This window comes from Lagopus muta, chromosome 20 (genome assembly GCF_023343835.1).
Source record: "Lagopus muta isolate bLagMut1 chromosome 20, bLagMut1 primary, whole genome shotgun sequence".
NCBI lineage: Eukaryota > Metazoa > Chordata > Aves > Galliformes > Phasianidae > Lagopus > Lagopus muta.
This window is the reverse complement of record NC_064452.1, coordinates 6,621,653-6,644,276: the sequence shown is the minus strand read 5'-3', so window position 1 is coordinate 6,644,276 and position 22,624 is coordinate 6,621,653. Positions and strand designations below refer to the sequence as shown.

The following is a 22,624-nucleotide window of genomic DNA, read 5'->3' as shown; positions in this document are numbered from 1 at the left end:
TCAGAGAGCTTCACCACAGCTGTTTCCTAAAACTTTGCGATGAAACCCACGGAAGCGGCGGACCGCGGGGCGGCTCCGGGGGAGGCGGGGGAAACGGCAACGGGGCGGAGCGGGAGGCGGACCGGAGCGGGGCTCCCCTTCCCCGGAGGTACCGAGGGAGCGACGGTACCCGAGTGCGCTCTCTGCGCGTCTCCGTCCCCCCCGTTCCCCGCCGGCCCCGGGTTTGCTCCGGGCGGCGCCGGCGGGGCATGGAGGCAGCGCACAGCGTGCCGGTGCGGGACGTGCTGAGCCGCTTCGACGTGACCGAGAGCTGCGGGCTCAGCCCCGAGCAGGTCCGCCGCAACCGGGAGAAGTACGGCCCCAATGGTGAGTGAGTGGGAATGGGGGCACCTGTTGGGTAGGGAGGGGTTAGTGAAGGGTAATTAGCGGGATGGGGTTAATTGGGCTGTTCCGCTGTGCGGGGTGGGTGAAGTTCTTCGTTGCCGGAGGGGACGGAGCGGGGATGTGTGCGGCTTCGGGAGAAGCGCCGGTGAGAAAATCGGGATCGGGAGCGCTCGGTGGGGGCTGTGCGGGGCTTCGGAGGCGCGGGTTGTGCTCCGTCCCGGGTCTGAGCGAGTTGTTGGGTCTCCTTTCTGTTTGATCCTCGTGGCTGAGGGTAGGGAAAAGCTCCGTTTGTCAGATGGGATCGGGGCTGTGCTTCCTCCCGTGCAACAGTGAGGTGCTCCCAGCGCTGACACCGCGTCCCTGCAGCAGCCCCGAGCAGCGCGCATCCCACCTGCTCCCCGCCCCAGCCGCGTTAGCAGCGGGCAGCTGCAGCCCCGCTCCGTGAGCTGGGAGCCCTCGGCTTTGGGATTCCCTTGCTTTGAGGCCGAGCATCGCTCCCAGACGGGTGCCCCAGCGCTGGGAATGCTGCCCCAATGGGACCCTTCCCCAGAGTCCCCGCTGGGTCGGTGTGCATGCGGTGCCCCGCAGTGGGGACACGCAGCAGCAGCAGAGCGGTGGCTTCTCCCCTGTTTGCCCAGGTGAATCATCCCTGCTGAGTCAGGCCCAGCACCGCCTGACGTAGGTGCAAAGCAAAGGGCTAGTGGTGACAATTTGTTGTTTTTTCTATTCCCCCCCCTCCGCACACACACACACACCTCCAAGCAATGGCTGCATGCTAACCTCTGTCTGTGGTGCAGCCTTTGCTTCACGCCCTGGGTTTCTTGCAGAGTGCTGGTGCACGAAGGCAGCTGCCTTGGGGACATCCCATGGCTGCAACTTAGATATCGTGCAGTTATCATTAATGTTTTGCAAAACCAGAGAATCATTCAAGTTGGAAGGGGCCTCCAGAGGCCATCTGGTTGCACTGCCTGCGTTGCACAAGGGCATCCACAGCTCCATCAGTGCTCACAGCCCTCCAGCCTGACCCTGGAGGTCTGCAGGGACCTCCACCTCTCTGGAACCCTTTGTGGCTTACTGATTTTGCTTTAAAACCTCACTCGTGGGCCAATAGCTTTTTTACCAACGTGGTGGGAGCTCACAGGTTGTGCTGAGGTTGCAGGAGCCTGCACTTGCGTGCCTGGTCTGGGGGAGCCCACTGGGGTTGTGGTGTGGGACAGCACAGTGTCTGTGAAGATGGCTCACATTAGATGGTGTTTTAATTTGAATTTAAATTAAATTTCGTCAGCGGAAGCACGAGGCAGTTGTGTGTCTCGCCTGTGCAAAGAGTTCAGAAGGGGGAAGAAAACCCCAATCTCACAGCTCAGGGCAGACCTGCGGCTCCAGCGGTTCCATTTTCATTCATTCATTTCCTCCTGAATCTGAATCAAACTGCCAGAGGTGCCATGAATCACAACCTGAGATGCACCATCCCCCCCTTAAGAACCATCTTTTGACATATGCTGGGGAGCTGCTTAAATCCCCCTCTGACTGTTTTTATTTCTGGAGCTGATGCATTTCAAAGAAAGAGCTGCAGAGCTCTGACATCAGGTGAGAAGCAATGACCGTGGATCTTTATATAGAAATGTGTGTGTATATATATATATACATTGTTTTGGGGTATTGCGTTCTTTGGAGCCCAGAATGCTGTTTGCAGCCCCACTGCCCACACTGCAGGAGGAAGCAGATATTAAATATCTCCAATTAGTGGGCAGACAGCCGCTGCAGGCTGTGCAGGGCTCTGGGCAGGCATTTCCATGCTCTGAGAGCTCAGCCTCTCCATGTTGCTGATGTTATGCATACACACAACTTTCTTTGCCCCATCAGTAACCTGACTGCATGGCAGCAGAGCCGGCTGCTCGCAGCACAGGGACGTTTCCCTCCCTGTCCCCCTCCCTCCCCTCCAGCTCAGCACAGAGCTGATGGCTCCAACCCATTCCCAACCATAAAAAACAAAACCATGGAAAGATGAAATTTCCCATTTCACGCTGCAATGGTTGTGCTGCCGGCGAGGGAAAGCGGCGTTTTGTGACTCATCTCTCTCTGCTCTGTTCCTCTGCACATCGCCCACCTTTTCCACCCCCGAAACACACGCTCAGCAGGCTGATTCACAAACATGCTACGTCTTCTTTTTGTGTTGTTTTTTTTGTTTGTTTTTTCTTTTCCCTTTTCCTCCAAATCGCTTCCCTTAGGGCTGTGATGCTCAGGCATTCCAACAGCACGACTGCACGGCTCCCATCGTTGTGCTGTAGGGAACCCAGCTTTGGATCCCACACCTTCCTCTCAGGCTGCCCAACCTTGCATGTACAGAAACCCCCTCGTCTCCTCATTCTGCTGTTCGGGAGGGATGCAATGCAGCTGCACCCACGGGTGCTGCCTTTCCCTGGGGTTTGCCCTTGGGCTTCCCCTCACACTCTGTGTACACACGTGTGATATTGCTCACAGTTCCATTTCTGTGCTGTGTGTGCAGAGCACGGTTGAGGTGTTGCTTGCATGGCTGATGCTCAGGGAGTGCTGCTCCCACAAAGCACCCTTCGAATCCCCCAAAATACCTTAACGAGCCCAGTGCGCTCTCATCATCTTTTTCCAACAACTGTTGCTCTCTGCACCTTTCAGCCTTTTCCCAACCCCAGACCCAACTCTGAGCCATTCTGTTGTGTTTCCATGGTCATCTCTCTTGGGGTAAATCCCAAACAGTGAGCACTGGGTCACAGATGTGGGGCAGCGTGCACACGGTGCGACCCCCGATCCAGGTGTTGTTCTGTCCCACACCTCCTCCATCTGCCTGCTGCTAAAAACTGAGATGAGGTGATGCTTTTTTCCCCTTGTTTTTCATATGTGCAGACAGCTGGATGAGCCAGCTTTGATTTTTTTTTTCCCCCCTATATTCAGTGTTGGCACGTTGGGGTGGGGTGGTGACACTCCATCAAAATGGAGCCTTTTTTAAGGGTTATTCAGTGTGTGGGCACACTGTGCCATTATCCAGGTAGGGTCTGGAGGGGACACCCCCACAAGGAGCCCCACATGGGGATTTGGGGCACACTGAGCTCTCTACAGCACCCCATCCCCACGGAGACTGCACAGAACATCACAAATGAGTTAATGGTTGGACTGGATGACCTTAGTGGTCTCCCCCAACCTTAACAATTCTGTGGTTCTGAAGGTGTAAGCAATGGGATAAAGCACACATTGTGCATGGGATATCGAGGCTGCAAACGCCTCTTTCATCTTCTTTTTCATCTTGGGTAAAAGCAGGCTGCTGCTGGCACAGCAATGGGATGGGTTGGGTTTGGTGCTGCCCGCAGCTCAGAAGGGCAGACCCCATTCCACCTGCAGTTACTGCTGTGCGTGTGATGTTCTGGTGCTTTGTGACTCCAAGTTATATTTCTTAATAAACACCTCCCGGCCGTAGCGTTGGAGGAGGCAACATAGAACAACAACAAAAAGGCAATAATTGAGAAACGCAACGACCCGCTGCTGGAGCCCAACGCTGGCTGCTGCTATCGCGCTTTACAACAGGTAGCAGCGACGGGAGGAGCTGGGAGCGCTGCTCAGCCGGAGCCAAAGGCAGCAAAGCGGGCTGCGGTCGCGCAGTGTTTCCATGACGCGAGCGGCCGCCGGCGTGGGTGTGTGCGGTGCAGGGGGGGCTCGGGGCTGCTGCTGCTGCTGGGGGTTCGGCCCGGCGCTGGGAGCCGAGCGCTGCGTGGGTTTGGTTGCTGAGTTTTGCTTTTTTTTATAATAAGCTGTTTAAATATCGAGTGAATCCACGCTCTGTGTGTAGCCGGGGGTCGCGGGGAGCTCCCGTTGCTGAGGTTTGGGCGCTTGCCGTCTTCGTACAGAAGCTTTTTTTCTCACCTATTTACGGCGTTCTGTTTTATTCCTTTTAAATTCCGTTGGCTCATCTGCTCAGCCCCACCTGCTGCAGTGCTCCCGTTGCACCGTGCATCCCCGGGGACATCCCTGCAGCCCATCTTCATAGCAAAACGCAGAGCTCCGTGCCTCTTGGAAACCAGAGCCTACAAGCAGCGCTCGTCCAAACCTTCTTAACATTTGAATCCCCACCATCTGCCCGTGTCGCTGCGTGCGCTGATGCAGATGAAGCCATTTGATTATTTTTTTCCTCCCATTTGCAAGTCGCTATAGGACACCTGTTGGCCCCGAGATCCATTGTGGCTGGGGGGGAAGGGAGGGCGAGGAGGGAACCAAATTAAGAGACGTTGCTGCTCGGTGCTGCGTTTCAGGGAGGAAATCCGCTCTGTGCTCGAGCGTCCCCGGGGTTCCTCCCCGTGTGTTTGTGCCTCGGGTGCTTCCTGTGTTCAAACAGGGCTGGGGGGGAAGGGTGGGGGTGAATGGGGACCGGCAGGCAGGGCTACACCCAATACACCCAAATGTAAGGGTTATTGTTTTCTATTTTTTTATTATTTTATTATTATTCTTTTATTATTATTGTTGTCATTTTCCCTTTTTTTTTTCCCCCTTACTTTTCCTTTCCTCCCTTCGCTGTGGGAGGAACGCAGCGCTCCCCGCAAGAGCCGAATCCCCAGGATTTTGCCCCAGAATCACTGCCAAGGCTGAGCCCCCTGCTGCCTCTACCTGCCTGCACTCCCTCCTTTCCTTTCCTTTCCTTGTTTTTTTTACATTTTCCATTTTGCAACCTCCGAGTCAACAGAAAGCTCTAAAATAAGGAAAATGTGGTGAGCGATGGAAAAAGCCAAACCAAGCTGCTCCACTGCAGGGGGGACACGGGGGGGGAGGGGGGTCAGTCCCCTGTAGCAGTGCATGGTGCACACACTGTCGTTCTGTCCTGTTCCCTTTCTCACCTCCTCTTAACACATCTGTATGCGTGCTCATCTGGACCTACTTAGCAATAGCTTTATAGATCTCCTTGTGGGTTTGTGTAGATCCCTTCCAACCAAACTGTTTTATACGTACCCCACCTGAATATATCATACACATACCAAAAAAAACCCCAACCAAACATATATATATGAATTTTTTGTCCCTTGTATGCACACATAATACTTAGTGGGAAGTAAATGATAGAAAGAGGAAATGCGACCAATGCTTCCAGCTCTCCACCTTGCTGCAGGGCTGCCCCATCTCTGGAGGTGCCCCTGGTCGTGGATGGGGCCCTGAGCAGCCTGAGCCCATGGCAGGGGTTGGAGTTGGGTGGTCTGTAAGGTCCCTCCTAACTCAGCCATTCTGTGGTTTGTGCACACTGAGCATCATCTCATCCCCAGGAGCAAGTGCCTCTTATGCTGAAAATGCACCCTGGTTTCGTTTTCAGCCCATCTCTTTCTCAGCCCATCTCATTTTCTTACTTTTCAGCCTAATAACCCAGTTCTTCTATGGTTTTAGGGAAGTGAAAACCCTTTGAATGCATTTCCACCTTGCTCTTCCCCAAATCTCACAGCGTTCATCCCGAAGGTTCAGTGCAATTTTCAGCACTAAATGCCCTCTCCTGGGATACTGAAAGCCTTGCATGGCTCTGCATGGGCTGAGCCAGCACTGTGGGCCACGGCGAAGGCTCAGCGCTGCAGTGTGGTGTGTTTGCTTTCCTAAGCTGTTATCCTGATGTTATTTAATCCTAAATGTTATTAAATTTGCTGCTGCTGGGTGTTGGACGTTCTGGCTTGTGCGCGGTGCAATGTGCCCAGAGGCGTTGCAAAGTTGGAGTTTCTCTTGCCGTGGGTTGGATGGTGCTTTGGTTTTCTGCACATTTGCTGAGATTTTTGGCTCAGGGGTGGCTCCAGGGCATTGCTTTGGGGATGGTGGCCAAGGGCAGAGACCAAAAGGATGAAAATGCCGTTCTGTGCCAGAAGAAGCCAGTTAGGAGCAATCTCTGGAGCATCACTGGGAAATGATCTGAAAGAAAAAAAAAAATGCTTTTAGGGCATTGAAATGAAACGTGTAATGTGAGGGAGAGTGTAGCAGAATGCCCTGCTTTGAGTTTGCAGGAGGGGGCTGAAGATGTGGGGGAGATCCTGGGGGTTTGGGGGCAATCATGTGAGAACAGTCCTCACCTTCAGCTTTATTTTACCCAAGCTCCTATGCCTGTATTATTATTATTTTTAATTCCCCTGAAGCTGTTACTATTTAAATGCAGATTTTTAGCTTTTCCACCCGGGAGACGGAGCGGGAAATTCTTTCCACTGCGTTGGTGCAGGAGGGAACAAAACGCTCCTTTCAGTTGCTCGCATCCTCCCTCCCAGCCAGGGCCGTGCGCTCCCCCTCCCACTGCTCAGGGACCCTATGGGGCCACCAGGGAAGGGGACGGGGCCACTCCAGGCCAAGGAGCCCCATTTTACCCCAGACCCAAGACACAGGGCCCCCTGTGTTATAGGGCAGCTGCCCTTTGAAGGATGCTTGTGCCATGCAGCGTTTGGGGGACGAGCCATTCCCATGAGCAAAGGAAGGGGATTTTGGGATGAGATGAGCAGGATTGTCCTTATTCCTCACCCCTGGGTTGTGGGACCAATGCTGCAGGGTGAGCTTTGGGGTGAGTGTTAGGATTCCTGATTATAGAACAGATAGGGTGAGCATGCCCAGGGCTTGGCTCATGGGGTCAGGAAAGGGGGACAAGGACAACATCCTGGGCAGGTTGGGCTGCGAGCAGAGCTCAGGCAAAGTGAGGATGAGCTCGCTGACTGAACTTTGCTTGCACCCCAAAATTCTGTTGTTTTGTTTGAGTTACATGAGTAGGTTTGCAACCCCAGAGATTTTCTGCCCCCTCTCTATACACCAACCTTTGGCTTGGTCACTGGGGCAGCCCCAACCTGCCCATGTTCTGCATGCATGGCTGCATTATTTTTTTTTTAATGTACGGGACTTTTTTGGGGGTAAATCCATCAACTCAGCTCAGCAGTGCCCAAATCTACCCTGAGGTCACTCTGTCACAAGTAGTGACACAACAGTATTCTCCCATAGAAGTTCAATTAGGTGCACTGTGGAGATGGGGATCCAGGGATGGGGGCTCGGAAGTGAGGCTGCTTCCAATAACAATGTGTTCTGCACCTGAAGGATCCCAGAGCAGCTCTGCTTTGTGTCACAAACAGGGCTGCTGTCCCAGCTGGGGCTATTTTAGGGTTTTTCTTACTCTTTTCACCACTTTTTCCTGCCTGTTGGCAAGGTTTGGGAATCAGATGCGTTGCTTGTTTTACCCATCCATTTCCCCTTCCCTGCATAAGGAAAAATAAATAAAAGGAAGAAAAAAAAAGAAAAAAAAAGAGTTTACAACATAGAAATATGGCTGAAAGGACATTTGTTGGAGCCAGATTGGTGACCCCATTGCCTGTGTGGGGCTGCATGGTTCCCCATGGGAAGCTCCCCATCCCTCCCTGCTTGGCAGCAGTTGTGTTTCCCATGAGGAAAATCAGATCTTATCCTGAAATGCTGGGGATTTGGTGTTTTAGCATTCACCACACAAGGTGCTTGTGGCTGGGGATCTGAGCATGCCCCTTGAAGAGTTCCAAAATGCAACTCCAGCAGCATCCTGCCGTGTCTGAGTGCTGTGCTTTGACCCGGAACGCAGGGCAGGGTGTCCCCCAGGTTGGGTGGCTCCTATGTGTCTGTGCCCAGCTGTCACATGGAGGGAGGTGGGAAGAAGTGTCTCTTTCAGAGGTGTGCTCAGCTCTCAGCGTGCTCAGATCAGCTTTTTCTGGGTGATGGTGATGCAGTCAGTGGGCTGTTGGCTTCCTCCTGGCCTCACGTTGCCCGTTTTCATGTTGGCATCTGCAGAGCTCATGCAAAGTCCCCACTCTGCAAACAGCTTTGGGGCTGCTTTATGCAAACGATGCATGGGAGGAGTGCAGGCAGCAATCTGGGATGGGAGCTGGGAGCTGCCTGGCCCCCAGGTCTCTCACCCTGCACCCTTACAGCATACCAGGGATGAGAAAAAGGCAGCAGGGCTCTCTATGCCCTTGTTTGGGTGGCAGGGCTGGGGGAGGAAGCTGGGGGTGGGGAGGAAGCTGGGTGCAGAAGGGAGAAGAGCAGCTTCCTCTTGATATGTTGCCGAGTGGTTGAGCTGCTGAGGTCACTCCAGCAATAGTTTTCTTTTTGCTGTGAAAATAACAACAGGCATGTCACACAGCACGTGCTCCTCATGGCAGCATGCTTCAGACCATCGTTATTTGGGAGGGACTTGAGTTGGTAAAACCCCATAGCAAGCATTTCTGCCACCTGTTTGCAGGGAAGATGCACAAAGGCTTCTTGCTTTCATTGTTTTGCTCAGCAAAAGTTGTTTGGTTTGTTTTGTTTTTTACTGTGTTTGTTTGTGTGTTGTGTGTTGTTTTTTTTTAATTCTCATTTTTCTGCATGAAAATAGACCATGGAAACCAGCTGAGCTCTTTCACTCAGGCAGGTTGTACCCTCGTTGAGCCTCAGTGATGAGCCTACTGATCATAGAATCATAGAATGTTTTAGATTGAAAGAAACCTTACAAATCATCCAGTCCCAACCCCCTGCCATGGGCTGGGTGCCCCCCATCAGCTCAGGATCCCAAGATCCCACCCCATCCGGCCTTGAACACCTCCAGAGATGGGGTACCCACAGCTGTAGGGAGCCTGATCCAGTGCCTCTCTGTTGATGTCCCTATTGATATGAGATAGGATTGATCCCTACTGACAGCATGTAGCTATTGGGGTATTATAAGCACTGCTTTGGGGCTGGGGTTGGTTGGGTGCTGGTGCTGTGAATCCACCTGATGGACCAGCTTGGACCAGCCCAACATTCACTTTGGGTTTCCTTCCTAGGCAGCTGGAGGCTGTAAAACACAGCTGAGTGATAGGAAACATAATATGGACCCTGGTGGGGCTGTGGTGAGTCTCTGGCAGTGCATCTTATGGAGTGCTTGGACCTTCCAGTCCCAGATTTGGAGACAGCATCTCCTGTAGGCACTGAGCCTTTTGTAGGTTGGGTGTTTTTAGGCAAGCTGAGTGCAGGAATAAACGCTTATGGTCCCCGTTTGCAGCAGAGAAGTGACATTTCCCTGGCATGGGAGCACCCACTGCTGTTTGTGTGATGTCAGACTTGGGAGTTTGATCACCAGCTTTCTTCATGCAGGGATGTGTGCAAAAGAAGCTGTGCTTTGGGGTACTTGGTGGAGTTTTGGGATGCTCAATGGAATGCTGGGGTGTAAGGCAAGGGATTTCTGCTCCGCTCCCAAATCACTGATTAATCTTATTCTTTTTTTCTCCCCATGTCTTCCTTTCTTTTCTGCTTGTTGGGCTGCGGGTGGAATCCCACAGAGCTCCCTGCAGAAGAAGGTGAGTCAAGTGTGGCAAGACAGGACGGGAGAGGCTGGGATGCAGGAAGGGGAATGTTTGGGATCCTTTATTTTAATCCTGGTTTTAATCCCAGAGCCGGTGGGGCTGGCAGCAGAGCCCTCCTTTGACAGAAGGGGTACCAAGTGGGAGCAGAAATACAGAGATGTGGACAGGAGCAGCCCTGCTGCAGCGGGGGACAGTCCCATCAGTGCTGGTGGCCACAGTTACCTGCTCACTGCAGCCCTTGGAGCACTGACAGTGGTTGGGTTTGTGTTTTCCTACCAGGAAAGTCCCTCTGGGAGCTGGTGCTGGAGCAGTTTGAGGATCTCCTGGTCCGCATCCTTCTGATGGCAGCATTCCTCTCCTTTGTAAGTACTGTGGGCTCAGGGCTGGCGCAGCCCCGTTGGGACTCAGGGGAGGAGGAAATGTGGACCTGTATCCTGAGAGATGTGGTGTGTGAAGGGAGCATCAGATTTCCATCAGCACTGGTGAAATGGGCCTTGGTTGTTTTGTTCTGGGGGGAGTAATAGCAAAGGGGAAGGAGGAATGTGGGTTGGATGAAGGAGATGTACCAGCAGTGCAGTGATTGCACAGGGCTTAGTGACAACGCTGCACGTACCTTGGAGATGAGACCGTAGGATTTCTCAGCAATGCTGATCCATCCATCCAAAAGCCATATCCCACCACCTCTGACTACACCGGAGATGGAGGCCCAAGGGCACTGGTTCTATCAGCTGATCCCCAGCGTTGCTGTTCAAAGTGAATGCCAACAGCATGAATTAAATTAGAAACCCTACAGTCATCTGCATGGCTTGAAGCTTTGCCACTGCCAAATTCTCCTGCCGCAGTTCAGTGATAGCTTGGCAGCCTTGATTCCTTTCATTCAAGTCATCCATGCTGAAAAATTCATGTCAAGCTGTTGCAGAAGGCACAGCTGGGTGGTTCTTTTCAGTTCGTGGGCACGGTGGTGATGTGTTGATGGATGGACCAGATGACTTTGGTGGTCTTTTCTGACCTTAATGATTCTGTGATTCTTTCTGGGCAATAGTCTGTCCTCCCCCATGCATCCAGCTTGTGATTTTCTACATCACCTATAGCTCTACTAAATTAGGGGACACTAATTCTCACTAATTTATTTTCAATACTATTTATTGCCCAGTGTATGTCCTTGTGCTTCTCCATGCATGAAGGTTGAAACATTTAGGGGAAATTGCTTCCCTTTGTGTCTTTTCCTTGGAAGTTTTGGAAAGTACTGATGGCACCCCAAGGATGGCTTTCCTGCTTGGAGTAACTAACATCTCCTTCTGAAGCCCTTCCACTGCTGCATGGAGGCATTTGCATTTTGGATTAGACATGAAAATCCAATCTGTTGTTCCATGTATTTTTTCTTTTGTTCTTCCTCTGGCCTGGCAGTGTTTTGGCTGCTTGCGTGGGCGCTGCCTCTCGCCTGCTGTTCACATCCTTCCCATCCTGCTGGCACAGACTGCAGGCATTGGGCATCCCAGTGTATTGGGCAAGGGTTCTGTGTATGGCAGGCACAATGCATGGGTCTGGCTTTACTTTTAATCACAGTTGATGTGTTGGGAACGGCACTGGAAGGGGCTCCTGGTAGGGTCTAGCTGGTGCTATTGCCATCTCCAAGCATTTCCTTTTCTGCAGCTTGTTTCAGCATGAGGGAGATACTCCAAACAGGAGCCAGGATTCACATCACCAGGCTCCTTGAGCCCCTGGCACCGGTGATCCTTTCCATGCTCAGTAATACAGGGAGGCAACATGGGATCAGATGAACTCAGCGTTTCTGTGTTTAGCAAAGCCACTGAGTAACAGCAGCATGAGCTCACTTCACCCTTGGTGTCTTGGAAATGCTCAGCAACAGCAGCATCTTGCTGGCCAGATGCTGGTATGGTCCTTATTTGCTGATGTGGTCCTTATTTGCACTGCCTGAACATTGCACCCCATGCTTACTGAGCTGAAATGGGCAGTGGTTCCCAATGGAGTTTTTGGGGATGAGCTTGCACTATTTCCTTTGCAGTGAAATCAGTGCCTGGAAACTCTCTCCAAAGATGGCCTTTGGCTTGGCTTTGCCCACAGCTTACCCTGGGAGTTGCTCTGTTAGGATATATTTCCCACCAAGCTGGAGAAATACTTATTTTTTGAGTGCTGCTGTTCAGGGCATTTGGCAGCAGGGTGGTGAATCTGTGTCTCATGTCTTTTCCTTTCAGCTGCCTTATTTACCAGCTGACCAATTTCATTTTAGTAATTTTTATTTATTTATTTCTATTTCGTTCAAAAATAGGCATTTCCTCTGAATTTCCCAGGAAAAGCAGACCGTGTTGCTGTCTCTGCTGGATGAAGGGCAGGAATGCTCACCCTCTCCTTAGCATGCATGTTGAGGAGAACCAGAAAAACGAGAGCTTTTTTTAGCTGAATATAAGATGATTTTTCAGTTATTAAACAGAGAACACTGGCAGTGAAACACCAGGATTAATGAGGCAGTTAGGGACATAGGGAGGCTTCCAAAATCCCAAGGTTCATAGTGGTGATTTTGGAGTGGCACCTCCCAACTGGTTCAGCACCACCGTTTCCCATGGGCTGATCATCCCACGGGCTGTACCTGAGCCTGCAGTTTGGGCAGCACTGGTGTTGGCTGCATGAGCCGTCTCCTGCTGCAACAAGTTGTGCAACATTTATTTCAGGATCCCATCTCATATAGACACAACATTATGGATAAAGGTTTTAGCGCCTGCATCGTAAATCCTACCAGTCTGAGAGCGTTGGGTGGCTGAACAACCACAGGATAAGTGAACAGCTAGGATAAGGATGGAGGTTGGACCCCTGCAAGATAAAATGCATTCCCAAAATAACACGCAGTGATGTGTTGGCTGGTGAGATGTTGTCATCTGCTTGATGGGAGAGCAACACAAAGCCCTGTGTCAAAGGTTCTGTGTGCTGGTGCTCACTGCAGCGGAGCAGCCAGGTGTTGTACTGACACAACACGAGTCCACAGCCAGTTAAATGGAGTGACAATGTTTTTGTGCAAGCTTTGTTTGCCTTATGGTGTTGGGCCTTAATGGGATGGAGAGTGGGGCTCGGGGTTGGAAGGAGCTGCAGGGTCCTGTATTGGTTATCTTTTCTTCAGAGTCTTGAAATGTTGAAGCTTGTTCTTTCAATTGTAATGTGCTCCTTCTCTTCTCTTGCCCCCAGATCCTGGCCTGGTTCGAAGAAGGAGAGGAGAGCACGACAGCCTTCGTGGAGCCCATTGTCATCATCATGATCCTGATTGCCAACGCCGTGGTGGGTGTGTGGCAGGTAAGGGACAGTCCCTGAAGGTCTCTGCTCTGTGTGGTTGGAACTTTGCTTGAAGGTCTGGTGGCTTCTGGCCTTTGGAAACTCATTTCTAAAGGGTTCAGCTCAGTGTTGGCTGTACTGCTCTGTGCAGATAAAATCATAGAATCATTAAGGTTGAAAAAGACCTCTAAGATCATCCAATCCAACCACCAACACCCCCATGATGCACACTAGCCATGTCCCTCAGTGCCGCACCTCCAGGGACGATGACTACACCACCTCCCTGGGCAGCCTGTTCCAATGCATCAATACTCATTCTGAGAAGGAATTATTCCTAATATCCAACCTGAACCTCCCCTGGCACGACTCAAAGTCATTAACTCTTGGTGGCCTCCAGGTTCATTTCTTCGATATCGCTTTGACAGCTTTTGTAGTTATGAGTCCCAGCACTTGTTTGCCATCCCCAGTGTGCACTGCTTACCTTCTGGCCACGCTCCAAAGATCCATGAGGTTTCCAGGCCCTGTTGTGACTCATTGCAGCAGAGATCATCTCAGAGCAAACAGGAGCGGCTGGGGATGAGGCAGAACTGGCCCCAGCAAATGGGTGCTAAAGCTAGGGATGGGATTTGGGTGCACCCATGACTTGGACAGCCCCACTGCCTCAGCTCTGCTCCTCCACCTGCAGGAGAGGAATGCCGAGAGTGCCATCGAGGCCCTGAAGGAGTATGAGCCCGAAATGGGGAAGGTGATCCGTGCCGACCGCAGCGGGGTGCAGCGGATTCGTGCCCGCGACATCGTCCCTGGGGACATCGTGGAGGTGGCAGGTAGGGCATGGGATGGGAAGGAGCCGAGGAGTGGGAGGGGGATGTTGGCACGAGGATGGCAGCCTCGTGGCTCCTGGTTGTGGTAGGGTGAGAGTGTGTCCTTGAGAGGTGGGGTTTCCAGAGGAAGAGGCTTCCTTCCACGTTTCTCACTGAGCTCATGTTCTGGATTTTGACATTGCAGGCCCCCTCTGGCTCTTCTCTTTGGGTTTGCGCTGCATTTCAGATGCCTCTGCATTTCCTACCTGCCTCACCATTATAGGGAAACAATGCATTCTGCTTATCCTGTGTTGTTTGTGTGTTAAACTGTGCTGTAAACCCCCAGAGCCCCTATGCTAATCCTCTCCTTTCCTCCTCATGGCCCTGCTAGTGGAAACAAGCTGCAATCCCTCCCACACTGAGCCAGCATGCTGTTATTTATGTCTTCCAGTTGTACTTCAGCTGGAAGATGCACATTAAAATAGTGCATGGAGGCTGAGATGGAGGATCTCCTGCACTGGCCCCAGGTCTGTCCTGGTCCTGGGATCTGCAAGAGCTTTTAGGGACAGGAGACAGACCTGCGACATGCAGGGGCTGGCTGCAGATGGCTCTCATAAGCCCTCCCAGGCACAATTCCTTCCTGTTCAGCATCCCATGAGGGAAACGCTATTGCAATGCCAAAGCACAATGGGGTCCAGCACCACTTGCCAACTTGCCCCAAAACAAGTGCTTACCATCACCCAGTAAATACTACTTTTTAATGGCACAGCCAGTATCATAACTGGAAGGGAAAGAGATGAGCTGTTTTCTGGAGGAGATTGCAGATTAGTAGCAAATAAATTAGAAAATGTTGGGTTTGGGTAGATTAGAGCAAGGAGCAAGGAACCTGTCAGACTGTGAGGAAGTCGGAAAGTGTGATGGGAACATTGGCAGGAGAAATATTGCCTCTTGGCTCATGAGAGGGCAGGTGGGGAGTACACCAGGAACAGTAGCTTTAAACAAGCAGAGTACATCTACATCCAGGTGGCATCCTGGAGATGGCAGTGCTAGTGCAAGCAGAAAGGAGCAACTTCTCTTTGTGTGTGCAAATGCAACATATTTGGCAGCACGGATCAGAAAATCTGCTATTCCATTGCAGACAGCAACGTGCTTTCAGGGGAAGAGGTAAAACGTCACCTGTTCAGCTGCAGACACCCCCAAACTTCCTTCTGTACAGGATTTGCAGCACCGCATGTCCCATAACACACTGAACGGGCTGCTGTGGGATATCTGTCCTGCCGTGTAATCATGCTATCTACCCTTGAGCAGATGCTACCCCCATAGCACAAGGGCTCCGGGTCTCCATAGATGCTGTCAGCAGATTGTGAGCCTGCAGGCTCCACTCATGTTTTGCAAACCCTGTCTGCCTTTCCCATGGGGGAGGAAGAGCAATTTACTCCTTTAGAGCAGATCCAGCTCCCTCGGGTGGCTGCAAAGCCTGTGCAGGAGGAAGTTTGGGGGTGTCCGCAGGTCCCCGCATTTATCATCCAAAAGCAACAGCTGGATTACACAGCTGTGCAGTGGAGCAGTGCCAGGGCAGCCCGGCCCCGAGCTCGGGAGGATTTTACGAGCCTCGGGAGGAAGCGCTCCTTAAAATCTGGGATAGGAGACGTTTGGTCGCAGCCAAGCCGGAGCATTGCGCAATGTGATGTGAATTGTTACGAGTGAAGGCTGTGCTGATCTCAATATTTCCGAAAGCCGTTGTGTTCGGGCGATAAGGGAGCATGAGGAAGAGCCATGGTGTGCCAAGAATCTGCGAGGAAGAAACCCAGCCGGAAGGCAGTTTTCAACAGGTTTTGTTGTGTTTTTTTCTTCTTTTTTTTTTTAACATGCGCCCTGGTGGGCGGCAAACAGTGGCTGTCATTTGGCCAGGATGCTTCCACCCATGATTGCTGGACTGGGTAACCCAGGAACGACTGTTTGTTCTGGCTGTGAAAGGTCCTGGAATGATGTTGTTGAGTGTTTTGGGGCTTCACCACTTCCCCAGCCCCTGGTTGAGCTGCTCTGCTCTTCTCCTTGCAGTTGGTGACAAGGTACCAGCAGACATCCGCATCATCGAAATCCGCTCCACCACGCTGCGGGTTGACCAGTCCATCCTCACAGGTGTGTGCAGGTGGAGCAAATGCTGAAGGTGGATATGCCCTCTGTCCGCTGCCAGGAGTGAAATCTGGGGCTGGTGCTGGGCTGAGCATTTTGCTGGGGTGAGAAATGGGTGGAGGAATGAGATGTAGGGCTCATCATTTTCAGTACATCTTGCAAAGCTCTGCTAAATGCTAAGTGTGGCGCATTCCCACGCAATGTCCGTGGTCTCATGAAGGTTTTCCAGTCCCACCATGCAGCCACATGACCACTGTTGGTCAAGCTGCTGGAGTTCAAGTAGTGTCTGGACAACACACTCGGGCATAAAGTTTGGGTTTTGTGTGGTCCTGTGTGGAGCCAGGGGTCGGACTCAATGATCCTTGTGGTTCCCTTCCAACTTGGGATGTTCTGTGATATTCTATGATCTCCCTGCTCTTGCCTTGACAGGGGAGTCCATGTCGGTGATCAAACATGCTGACCCCATCCCTGACCCCCGTGCTGTCAACCAGGATAAGAAGAACATGCTTTTCTCTGTAAGTCCCCACCTTTCTTGTGGTTTTGCAGACAACAGGCAAAGAGACCAATGAGACCTCCGAACATGGGAGGTCTATGGGCAGGGAACAGTATCAGCTGCATGCTGATCCTAGTTATGTAAAAAGGGTCTCAGATCCATAAAAACAGAGGGTTGCTTCCATGAAATTTTGTTTGGCATGTGTTGCTCTTTGACCCTGGGCAATCTCAGTTGGTTTTGTATCTCATAGGGTGAGTTACTAATGAGGAAAAGGCTTGTGATTGAACCTGGGTCTGTTGTGGGTTTGAATTTCCTCTTTGCTCGTGCCCCTTGGACAGAAGTCAAACCTGAGAGGGATGAGAGCACTTTCAAGTGTTCAACCTGCTGCTTTATGGTGGGTTTCTGTCAAGTCCAAAACAGCCCTGAACTGCGTGAAGACAAAACTGTCGTCCCATCATAGAGTGGAAGAGGAGCAGGTTGCCTGAGTGCTTGGGGGTTCCTGAAGAATCAGAGCACTTGAAGTGCTCTCATTCAACATAGATCATCTCAGCTGGGCTGAGAGGGCTCCTTATGGCTGAAGGAATTTGGGCCTGGGGATGAAGTTCACTCTTCTCTAACCAAGTCAGGGACTGTGCATGAGTATAGAATGAGCAAAGTCTCACCCAGATTTTACCAGATGAAGAACCCAAGAGGCCCAATGCCTCATTTTCATCTTAAGATCTAATATTCCCCTTTCACGAGAAGCAGCCCATTTCCTCACTCAGACCGGGGGGTTTCATGCCCATATACTCACTGCCCCCTTCCATCTCTCCCAGGGCACCAACATCGCAGCTGGGAAGGCCGTGGGAATCGTCATTGCAACAGGGGTGTACACAGAGATCGGGAAGATCCGAAACCAGATGGTGGAGACAGAGCCTGAGAAAACCCCCTTGCAGCAGAAGCTGGATGAGTTCAGCCAGCAGCTCTCCAAAGTGATCTTCCTGGTGTGCATCGCCGTCTGGGTCATCAACATCAGCCACTTCAGTGACCCTGTGCATGGTGGCTCCTGGTTTCGAGGTGCCATCTACTATTTCAAGACATCGGTGGCCCTGGCAGTGGCTGCCATTCCTGAGGGCCTCCCAGCTGTCATCACCACGTGCCTGGCACTGGGCACCCGCCGCATGGCCAAGAAGAATGCCATCGTGAGAAGCCTGCCCTCGGTGGAGACGCTGGGGTGCACCTCTGTCATCTGCTCCGACAAGACCGGCACCCTCACCACCAACCAGATGTCTGTCTGCCGGGTGAGCACAGGGCATTTTGGGGAGCACGGAATCACAGAATGGCTTAGGTTGGAGGGTACCTTACAGGCCATCTAATTCCAGCCCCTCCGTGGGCTGGTGGCCAACCACCAAATCAGGCTGCCCAGGGCCCATCCTGCTTGACCTTGAATGCCTCCAAGGATGGGGTACCTACAATTTCTCTTGGCAGCCCGTACCAGTGCCTCACTGCCTTCTGAGTTAAGAATGTCTGTACTGGGATGCTGGAGCTCTGTCATGGTGTGATGGAGCTTGATGACTCCACCAATCTGTTGCAATACTCAAACTTGTTTTGTCCTCACGCAAACATTGCATTTTGCTCATTAGGAATTTCAAGGTGAGCATGTAAGACAACAATGTAGGAAGGCCTGAGCTTCCTTCTAGCCCAGCAGGATGTGAGGATGTTTATGACTTATCTTGGTGCAATCATAAATAGAAATCTCACCTTTTCATTAGCTTTTCTGAATTTCTAGCACTGAGGTGCAGATCTGTGGACTTGTTTCAGGGCTCCTTCTCCGTGGAGCGTCTCTTCTGGCTGGGTTCAGTATTAATACAGCTTCTGGAGAAGCCAATGTGGTCAACACCTCTTCTGCTCTCTTGCCCATTTTCCTTCTGTTTTAACCAAACCGGTGAGAAATTCCAGATCACGCAAAATTAGAAAACTGGGATCTGTGAGCCCAAAGTTGGAGGGTCAGTGTAAGGTTTGGGTCCAGCTGTTCATGGTGGTTTGTTAGGAAAGACTGGGCCATCCCAGTGCTTCTCAGTTTCCCCATTATTCCTCAGGAAAGCTTTTTTTCATGATCTTGGCGCGTCAGTTTTATAGGAGAACCATGGAAAATATGTCACCAAAGGGAAACATGGCCCTGGCCACCCTCCCTGCTCTCTGAAAATTGGGTAGTGAAGCAGCAACCGGCCACAGGCTTTGGTTTGCTCAGCACAAGCCACAAATGACTGGAAATGTCTGATGTTTCTGCCCCGTAAATGATTTACAAGGAGGCCCTGCTGGATCAAGGGGCTGACAGAGCTGTCCGTGTTTCACATGAGGGGGAGGTTCCCATCGGCCCGAAGCAAATGATGTATGAATAAATAGCATATATTAAAAATAAATAATGATGGACAAGCCCAGCATCTGAGCACAGAAACAGTCGTTAACGTTTAACCCATTCCTGTGGCCAGGGTGCACAGCAGGACACAGGTGTGTAGATCCCACGTGTTTCTACGTGCTCAGAGCCTGAGCTGGCCGAGTCTCCGTGTGCCAGACATCAGGCCTGGGTCTGCTGGAGATGACAGCACCGTGGTGAAGCACTCAAGCCACAAACCCACTCAGTATATCAGATGAAAGCTGTGGTTTGCACTGCTCACCTTATGGGTGGCTTGGGCTCTCTGACATCTAAATCATTTTGTATCTTTCTAAGATCAGATCTCCCACTTAGTGGCTGAAGCAATGTGGTTTTTCCAGGTTTTAGTGAGGCTTTTGATGCCGTCCCCTCACAGCTTCCTTTTAGACAGTCTGCTCAGCTGTGACATGAACAGCTTCACACTGCTACTACCAGGGAGGTTTGGGCTAGAAATAAAGAAAAACTTCTTTATCAAGAGGGTGGATGCTGGAAATGGCTTCCTAGTGAGGCAGCTGATGCCCTATGCATTTGAATGGTGCTCTAAACTTTGTTTAAACTTTGGGTCTGCCCCAAAATTGTCAACAGTTGGACTCAGTGACCTCTGTAGAGTCTCTTGCAACTGGGACTCGTTCTATATTCTACTCTTGTTCTATTCCATTCTACTCATCACAAGGATCTTACAGCATCCTGTTATGCACTGTAACTCAGTTGTTGAGCAGAGATGCTGCATGAGTTTGGGCCTGCTGCTGTGCCGTGATTCAGCAGCTGTGTCTCTGTAGAGCAACCAACCCCAGTCAGTTATCTCTTGATGCCTGGCATGCTCAGGGTTTCCCAGCATCGCTGGCTGTGCCGTGCTGGCTTTTGGTGGGTGCTGTCACTTGGGGCCACCTCTGGCGTTGGAGGAAAATGACGCTGCTGCGTGGGCTGGCTGATGGGTGAATGACGCTGATTACAACCTTCTGCTACCCCAGACAGCTTGCCTTTTGATGAGTGCTTTTTTTTAAGAAAGAGATCACAGAAAATAGATATAAATGGACACCTATTGCTTGCACCGTGCCCCTTTTCTGCCAGAAACATCACCCCAAAAGCCTGCAAATACCCTTGTGATGTCTGGTCGTGCAAGCTAGGAGCAGGCAGGAAATCTGACGTAACCTCTGTTTGCTGTGGGTTCCACCTATTTTAAATTGGCATGGAAAAATAGAGGGCATGGAATGATTTATGTATTTTTTTTCTTTTTCTAGTAAGAAAGTTGCTTTTGTGGAAGTGCTGATTGTTTCGTAGTTGTGTTTGAAAACAAAAGATCTCGTATCGTGCAAAAACACCAGTGATGGGGGTGGATGTTTGCAGGATTTTTAATAAAGATGAGGCCAGCCTGCATTTCTGAGTATGAAAAGCTGCTTTCTGAAGGGGTCAGGAGGTGTTGGCTCAGTTGTAGGCCAAAGGCATTGGACTTCTTGAAAAGACACAAAGGATGCTTCCCCTTCAGGAATCCCTTTTGGTGCTGTCTCAGACCAGGTGCTGCGTTGCTGAAGCCTCCCGTTTAGGAAATTTCAGCCACGTTTTCCTCTGTTTCAAGTGTCTGATTCAGTTGTCCCAAGGAGATGTGATCTTTGGGCTCTTTATCGAGCTCTGTTGTGTGTTAGCGAGTGACTGGAGGATCCATGTCTCTTCTGCCACTTTTTGCCATGCACTTTTCTTCAAATTCCCTCAGGGATGCTCAGGGAACAGAGATGGGTGAAATAATGCAGATGCTGTCCCCAGGAGAATGGGCTGATGCTCAGTCGTGGGGCAAATGTGACAGCAACCAACATCCTAAATGCAGCTGTGCCTTAATGATGGGTCGTGGGAAAGTTTTAATTAATTAAGTCTTCGGGAAATGAAGGGTAATTGTCTCTGCATCACATTTCCAAACCACCAAGCAGGACTGTGGAGTGAGGAAAGCATTGCTGCCTCTTGGCTGGGAACATGCATTCCATCCAACCAATGTTATTTGTTAATTATATTGCTTTTTGGCTCCAGCATGGATCATAAATAACAATTAGGCAGGCAGGAGCATTGCTGTGCCCTTGTCCTGGCCAGGTCAGGAGCTGATGGTGATGCTGATGGGCTAGGGGACTGTGCCAAGAGAAGCCGAGGGGAGGTGGAAAGAGGAGGATTTTTATTGCATGTTAATTCCTTTTGGTCTCGTTGCTCTCACTGTAATGGCAAGAATGGGCCTGGAAGGTGTTTGAAAGGCAAAAATTGCTCCAAATTAGAGCATGTGGGACTTTTACAACTCTCTGGGGCTTAATTAACCAAGCTGTAACCTGGGGAACGCGCAGTGCAAGCTGGTGGCTGGGAGCCGTCTGGGAAGGGGGGCATGGGGTCCTGTGGCTGGTCGGATCCTGTCCCTCCTGCTGGGCAGCAGAACCCCAGCCCTGCTCCAAGGACAATACCAGCAGCTGCTTAGAAACTGCCCAGGCACCGCTCCTCTGCAATGGAACAAAAGGAGCTGGAGGAGGCACATGTGGAAGCTGGGAGTGGTGCATGCCAGAAAATCGCTGCCTAACTCTCCGTGTCCATCTGTCCCCTTGCAGATGTTCATCATGGAGAAGGTGGAGGGTACCCAGTGCAGCCTGCATGAGTTCAGCATCACCGGCTCCACCTACGCCCCCGAGGGACAGATGTGAGTACGGTCCCTGTGCTGCAGGGTGCAGCTGGTGGCTGCACAGGGAGACCCAGTTTCACCCCTGTAGCTGTGGAGAAATTGGGACTTTGGGTATCAGTTTGTGGCTGCATTGAGTATTGCACATGGAAGGGAGCAAATGCTTCTTTTCTCTCCCCATCGTGTGTCACTGCAGGGAGATGTTCCCTGACTTGTCCTTGCCACGGTCCCCTTGGCTCATCCATGCAGTGACTGCACTTCATGGCAGCTTCAGAGTTAATTTCATGAATATTTATAAAGCCAATTTGATCTTTCACTAAGAGTCTCCATTAAAATGTGAGATAGGTCATAAGCTGGCATTAGTGGGTGCTTTTCAGCTCAGTAAGGACTGATGGGCTGTGCTTGTCTGCTCCCTCCTGAGGCTGCAGTCTCCCTTTCTCAGGTTCATTTGCAGCACCCAGCCAGCAGTGTTTCTACCTATGCCTTTCCCAGCACGGTCCCTTCCCAGCTCTGTTCAGGGCATCACACACTGCAAAAGCCATCCCCAGTATTTCTGCCTTCTCAAACACCAAAACGCAGCCTGAAGTGCTTTCATCCCTGTGCAAACAGATTTTTCAGATTTTCTTGGCCGCTCCCTGCTTTCCGCTCCTGAGCTGTAACAAGGGCTCCAAAATGTTCTTTCCATTGGGAAGCTGCAGTGGAATAAACTGATCCTAATAAATGCCTGACAAATTATTTTTCCAGCAAGCGGGTGAGTGGCTGAGTTTGCACAGCTCTAACCTGCAGTTACCTCTCCTGGGGTCTGGATCAGTTTTGTTTCATCCCAAAATATGCCTGGCCATTTCCAGCATGGGGCAGTGGGTGGCTGGGGAGAGGAACCTGGTCCTGCAGCTCCTCTGGACATTGAGCACGTGGAGACCCTGGGGTGCCTTTGCCCCTTTTGTGGGGCAAAAGTTCTCTGCCCCTTTTCTTTCATCACCTTCATAACCACCATTGGAAGTGTTCGATAAAAGGGTGGAGTGGCACTGAGGCTCATGATTTAGTATTACAGCGGGGATGGGTTGATGGTTAGACTGGGTGATCTTACTGACCGTTTCCAACCTTATTGATTCTATATCCAGCTGTTCACAGCCCCTGCTTTGATGACCCAAGGGGAGCAGAAGGCCT

General features: G+C 51.3%; 1 protein-coding gene across 2 annotated transcripts in view; it reads left to right on the top strand.

Annotated features, from left to right (window-relative positions):
• Positions 1–103: 103 nt before the first annotated feature.
• ATP2A3 (ATPase sarcoplasmic/endoplasmic reticulum Ca2+ transporting 3) overlaps positions 104–22,624 on the top strand; it is a 36,089-nt gene continuing 13,568 nt past the window's right edge. For both annotated transcript variants that reach the window (XM_048966768.1, XM_048966767.1), the window contains exons 1-9: positions 104–366; positions 9,666–9,683; positions 9,969–10,051; positions 12,888–12,992; positions 13,657–13,795; positions 15,833–15,913; positions 16,337–16,422; positions 17,216–17,680; positions 21,390–21,478. In XM_048966768.1, coding sequence (XP_048822725.1) covers positions 249–366; positions 9,666–9,683; positions 9,969–10,051; positions 12,888–12,992; positions 13,657–13,795; positions 15,833–15,913; positions 16,337–16,422; positions 17,216–17,680; positions 21,390–21,478 — 1,184 coding nt within the window. In that variant the 5' untranslated portion in view covers positions 104–248. The remainder of the gene's footprint in view (positions 367–9,665; positions 9,684–9,968; positions 10,052–12,887; positions 12,993–13,656; positions 13,796–15,832; positions 15,914–16,336; positions 16,423–17,215; positions 17,681–21,389; positions 21,479–22,624) is intronic.